This window comes from Gossypium hirsutum, chromosome D09 (assembly GCF_007990345.1).
Source record: "Gossypium hirsutum isolate 1008001.06 chromosome D09, Gossypium_hirsutum_v2.1, whole genome shotgun sequence".
Taxonomy (NCBI): Eukaryota; Viridiplantae; Streptophyta; class Magnoliopsida; order Malvales; family Malvaceae; genus Gossypium; species Gossypium hirsutum.
This window is the reverse complement of record NC_053445.1, coordinates 31,172,337-31,178,539: the sequence shown is the minus strand read 5'-3', so window position 1 is coordinate 31,178,539 and position 6,203 is coordinate 31,172,337. Positions and strand designations below refer to the sequence as shown.

The 6,203-nt window shown below is 32.4% G+C and overlaps 1 protein-coding gene across 1 annotated transcript; it reads right to left on the bottom strand.

Moving 5' to 3' along the window:
- Window positions 1–1,513: 1,513 nt before the first annotated feature.
- On the bottom strand, window positions 1,514–5,960 carry LOC107892634 (uncharacterized). The gene is made up of 3 exons (XM_041100204.1): window positions 5,927–5,960; window positions 2,113–2,451; window positions 1,514–1,795 (listed from the first exon to the last, which is right to left on the bottom strand). The coding sequence occupies exons 1-3, from the start codon at window positions 5,958–5,960 to the stop codon at window positions 1,650–1,652; spliced, it is 519 nt and encodes a 172-aa protein (XP_040956138.1). The 3' UTR covers window positions 1,514–1,649.
- Between the last annotated feature and the right edge of the window lie 243 nt (window positions 5,961–6,203).

The following is a 6,203-nucleotide window of genomic DNA, read 5'->3' as shown; positions in this document are numbered from 1 at the left end:
ACATGCCTCTTCGTGGAAATGGTTTTTGGAGAAGTTATTTATAGATTTATGTCATCCAATGGGTGTTGGATTAACATTGATGTCAGATCAACAAAAGGTAATTTATTAGTATAAATATGTTCATTCTATTTATTTTTTTACGATACATATTTTACACTAATGGTATGACTAACAATCTGAATTTTATGATTGTTACAGAGGTTGATCAGTGTACTAAATGAGTGTTTTCCAAACTTGGAGCATAGAATGTGTGCAAGGCACATCTATGCCAATTGGCAGAAGACTTGGAAAAGGGTTGAATAAGAAGATACAATTTTGAAATTGTGTCAGTTCAAATCTTGTTGAGGACTTTGATCAATTATTAGAGATCCCTGTACATCATTGGGCAAAGTCATATTTTAAAGGGACATGCAAATGTGATGCAGTGGACAATAATATAGCTGAGACATTTAATGCATGGATACTTGATGCAAGGGTATAACCTATCATCACCATGCTTGAAGAAATCAGAGTGATGATGATGACTAGGATGCATGTAAAGAGAACTTAGGCAGAAAAGTGGAGAACTAACATTTCCCTTATTGCATTACAAAAGTTGGAAAAGAATGCTACAACCTCAACTAAATGTATGTTTGCATAGAATGGTGATGGAGGGTTTGAAGTGATCCATGAAGACAACCAACACACAATTGACTTGATAGAGTTGAAATGCACTTGCAAAGAGTGTGAGCTTACAGGGATTCCTTGTTGCCATGTTGTATGCGCCATGTACCATAATGAGAAAAATCCAGAAGCCTATGTCTCACCATGGTACAGCAAGGAGAAATATGTAGCGGTATACAGTCAGGTTTTACAACCAGTTAGGAGGGAATTTTAGGTCAAGAGAGATGATTTAATTCTTCCTCCACCAGTAAAAAAAATGCTTGGAAGTCCCAAGAAAAACATAAGGGAATCTAAGGATGAAACAAAAAGAGAAAGTTTGGAAAGGACACTAGGAGAGGCCTAAAATGTCATGTTCTTTGTGTAAACAAGTAGGGAATAACAAGAAAATGTGTCCAACAAGATTAAATATGAGTCAAAATTTACAAGTAATTCATGGACCACTTTATTTTAGATAAGTTTTTCTTTACACTCATATTTGTTTAACAAAAAAATACATTATAATGAATTTCTTAATTTTTTTCTAGGAACAAAATTTGAATATTGGTTCATCCTTCATGCAAGTAAAACAACTTCAATTAGAAGCTACTATACCACAAGTAAAAGATACATTGATGTAGTGTGGTGTAATATCTACTTGGTCAACTGTTTGAGAATTTTGATTTTTTAGTTTTGAGAATTGCTCATGAATTTTGTTCTCTGTTGGTAGATTCAACCATTTCAATAAGCTCATAACAATTTCTTTTTTATATTCTACTATCAAATGTCCAAGAACTCACAACATGGAAGGAAAAGAAAAAGAATCAGGTGTATCAGCTTCTCTATGCATCACCAATACAGAAGGCACAAAAAAGAAGAAGAAAAGAAAACAACCTTTTGGTATTGGGCTAATGAACAAATACTGCATGTGAGTATATGTAACTATTTTAAATATTGATTGTAACACCCTATTTTGGCCCTGGTCTAAAGGACCCAAATTACAAATGGGCTTAGGTGGCCCAAAATCTGAAGTGAATAGAGGCCCAAATGTCATGGCCCAAAACCAATAAAGAAACTCTAGGGTTTCTACGGAATGCATCAGCGCCGTAGCCCGTCGGTGCTGCAGTCAAGAGTCGAATCTCCATGTGATCTTCACCTGCACAACAAGGAAAGAAATAAACAGCAAAGATAGAAAGAAAATCAAATATTCGTAAATCGAATCAAACAAGATTTGTTTCTTTTATTTTTCATTCGGCTATAAAAAAGCCACCAATACACTGTAATCCGGATTCAAAAATCAATAAGAAAAAACCAGTATTTTTACAATGAAAGAGCAATGGAATAAAAAAAAAGTTTTCAATCGAAAAAACTAAGGTGAATATTTGTTTTTGTTTCTTTTCTTTATCGATTTTGTTTATTTTTTGTCTTTCTTGCATGTTGAAATAGAATAAAATAAAAAGTGAAAAGACTCACCTTCGATCGGGTCTGAAACGTTGTTGAGACGGTTGAGGGAGCCACCCCCGAGGAATGGTGGCCTGAAACCGAAAGGTTTCTTGTTTGCTTTGAGGATTTTTGTTGATATTTTGGGGATTTTGAGCCCAGATTTGGGCCTAGAGAGACCGAAGGGGTTGATTAGGGAATTTTCCCTTTTCCAGCCACCGCAGACGGCGGTGCCGGCGCCGGAGATCGGCGGCCAGCGTGGTGGCCGATGATCGGTCAGGAGGCCGAACAAATAGAGGGGGGAGAGTTTTTTTAAGGTTTCTGTTTTTTTTTCAAAATAAAGGGAGAATGAAATTTTGGAGTTAATTTTGGCTTAAATAGCCAGTTTGAAACGACGTCATTTCATTAGGCCTCCCCAAGCGCTAAAACGGCGTCGTTTTGGGGAGGCTGACCCGAATCCGACCCGACTTGGCCTAGGATCTGCGTGTTTTTGTGCGGAGGGGTAAATTGCGCTTTTAGCCCCTCCGCCTTTTTAATGTTTTATAATTAGTTCTTTTTATTTTTTAATTCGCCCTTTAATTTATTTTCAATTTCAATTTAGCCCTACTGGAACGACGCTGTTTTGAGGAAAAGGGGAAATTTCCCTTCCAACCCCTCTATGTAATTCGCGTGTTCGATTTAGTCCTTTTGGCTTTATTTATTTGCGGATTTACCTCAAAATTTTTTAAGTACAGTTCAATTTAGTATTTTTTTATTTTTTTTAAAATTAATTAATTCTATTTTGTAATTACTTTTTTATTTTATTTATTTTTTGGTAACTTTTATATGTAATTATTTTTTAAAAAATCTATATATATATGTATATTTATTTTTTATGTACATAGTTATTATTTTAAACTGATATTTTTTTATATTTATGTAAATACGCATATTTTTTGATAATGTATTTATTTATTTATTTCTTTTCTAACAAATATTCTTTTATATTTATATAAACATGTATATATCTATGTTTTTTTTTGTATTTTTTAAAATGTTCAAATACCTACTTATTTTAACATATATTTTATAATTTATATGTATATATATTTTCCTACTTTTCTTTATTTTCACAACTGTATTATGTATTTGGTTTATATAAATTTTTTATAATCTAATTTTTATATATCAATCCATGTGTATCCTTCATAGTTTTAATGTATATGTCATGTATTTTTTATTTTTTATTTGTTATTTATTTGTGTTTACATTCATATTATTTTTATCTTGCTCGTTTATTTGATACTTTACATGTCATTGACTTTATTTTTTCTTTTATGTATATTTGTTTGGTTTATTTATTTGTTCATATTATTTTTATATCATTGTTGTATTCATTATTTGTTAAAGCGACATTTATTCATGCACCAAATGTAGCATTACACCGTTTTTTACTCGAATTTAAAAATAGAAATTTTCAAAATAAAGATAATACTCATATTTAGGATTTTCAAGAAAGTTGAGCCCTAACGTATTGGGTTCCAATTTTCTTTGTAAAATCTAACAATCGGGGATTACTTTTTTTAATCAAACAAAATAAAACTTGTCATCGGGAATTCAATATGTTGTGTCCTAACGTATTGGATGTGACACGTTGATTTCTCGAGACAGATTTTTTAAAAAAAGAATAAAAAATAAAGGAAATATTGAATGTTTGGGATTTTAAGAAATCGTGCCCTAACGTATTGGGCTGCGATTTCTTCATAAATTTTAAACAATTAAATATTTGCTTAAAGTTTATCACACGAGTTTTTTTTGGATAAAATCATTTTGAAGAAATAAAATATCGCGCCCTAACGTATTGGGTGTGATGTTTTCTGATTCAAAATGAGGGCGTCTTAATAAATAATTTAATTAAGGATCGCATTTTTCAACTCTCGACATTAAGACATTTATTAATCAACTTGGCACCAATTTTTGGGCGTACAGGGGTGCTAATCCTTCCTCGTACGTGACTGACTCCCGAACCCGTTTTTCTAAAACTTGTAGACTAAAGTCGTTTTTAGGTGATCCAATCACACCTTAATAAAAGATTGGTGGCGACTCCAGTTTTCATCGATAACTAATTTTTGTTTTTTCCAAAAATAAAAATGGTTTCGACATTGATTTTGCTACCTGTTAACTAAGTAATTTATATCTACTGATTTTTTAACTATTTTCCATTTTTAGAGCCTGGTACAAGCAGTGAAAGAATCATTACTACTGTAAGGAAGATTAGACAATCTGATATTTCCCAATATCAACATTCATTGAAAGACCTTGGATTGAAGTTTATGCAGAAAAAAGTTGTGACAAGAAGGCAAATTATGCAACAGCACTCTGATGTTGTCCGAAAGAAGAGGGGAAATCTTTCTAAACAAGTGCAGATAGGGACACAAGAAAGCCAAACAGATTCTATTATAATAGATGTTTGAAGTACAGGCTGATGTTAGCTTAATTTTAATTTATCTGATAGTATAGTTTATGGTTGACAAGGGACAAGATTGGTACATTTTGTTCATATGAGAATCATTTGTTGACAATGGAACATCCTATTTATATTGGAATATTTTGTTAATAAGGATGCATTTTGAGGATATTGCAGATAAAAATTTACTTTTTATGTAATATTTTGACATTTTTTTCTTTGTTGTTCATTATTGAATTATTGCTTAATTGAGATTTAAAATTCATACTAAAATGTAATTAAATACTATTTGCATTTGAAGATGGAATCTTAGAGTTTTGGGGTTAGGATTACTACTTTTTTTCTTTGGCTCAATTCATTACAAAAATTGTAAACAAATGTTATTGTCAATAAAATTAATGAAATTAATTTAGTTATAATAACAACAAAAAACCACATCAAGAAAACATCACTTCACGCACATGGAGAGTGAGTCGTTATAACTCCCCTAACCCGTTTCCATCGTCAGTCTAAGGTTATGGAGCATTACTATAAAAATCAGAACAATTAACATCTAAACAGTTTAATAATTCTATTTATTGTTAATTATTTAAAATCTCAAACATATCCAACAAACATACACATTTAGGCCTTAAATTGAACTTTTGAGACCTTAAAAACAGTTTGGAATCAAAGCGAGACTAATTTGAAACAATTCAAAAATTCTTGGGAAAATTTGGAAATCTAGAAAACAGGGGTCACACGGCCGTGTGACATAGCCCGGACCGTGTAGTGCTCGAACAACGAGACACACGGCCGTGTCCCAGCCCGTGTCTTTAATCATGTAATTCACTAACTTAGATCACACGACCGTATCGCAGACCATGTGCCAAACCGTGTGACTCACTGACTTGATACACACAGTCGTATCTTAAACCATGTGATAACTATACTTGAAAAAGTCACACGCAACCATATAACCCTGTCGTATGTGTCACAAGGCCGTGTGACAGCCTATGCCACAGGTCGTGTGCTCCATAATTGGTCCCTAAAACAAATCATTTAAAGTCCAAAACTTGCCCAACAATCTACTCCATTAGTGCATACATCCAATAGACCTAAACACACTTCAAACACATATAAACATCCCAATTCAATCAACCTATTTATCCTAACCAATATTCCATTCAAAGGCACCACATTTATACCAAAACAACTTCAATCAAAACAAGACTATAATGCCACATCTCAAGCACAAAACATAGTCCATTTAGCTACCTAATGACATCAATTTTCAAACCATTCACATTACATTAAAACATACCAAAATCACCTTATTCATATGGATTTTAATATATAGACAAACCAACTACACCGTAAGTCCACAAAATCAAAATGTATACATAAAAGACATACTCATACCAAACTGATCATTAGCATACTCAAACACTTCCATTATAAAAAGTCTTATACATGCCATTTTCTAACCTTGACCAAAATAACTCAAAAACTACCAAAGTGATTGTTGGATAGTGTGATTGAACTCCGACAAGCTGCCAACTGATCGAGCTTTTGACAATCTACGAAATAGAGGAAAATAACTACGTAAGCAACTAGTGCTTAGTAAGCTCGTATAAATTCAAACATAAACTTACCCTTCTTAAACTCATTTTATGAAATATGCATAACATCATTACCA

Excerpts from the sequence above, each read along its gene's own strand:
- LOC107892634 (XM_041100204.1), bottom strand. The coding sequence starts at position 5,960 with ATGGAAGTGTTTGAGTATGCTAATGATCAGTTTG. Across the intron at positions 2,452-5,926 it reads GTATGCTAATGATCAGTTTG|CCAAAATTAACTCCAAAATT; the intron begins GTATGAGTATGT and ends TGGCTATTTAAG. Across the intron at positions 1,796-2,112 it reads CGTTTCAGACCCGATCGAAG|GTGAAGATCACATGGAGATT; the intron begins GTGAGTCTTTTC and ends CTTGTTGTGCAG.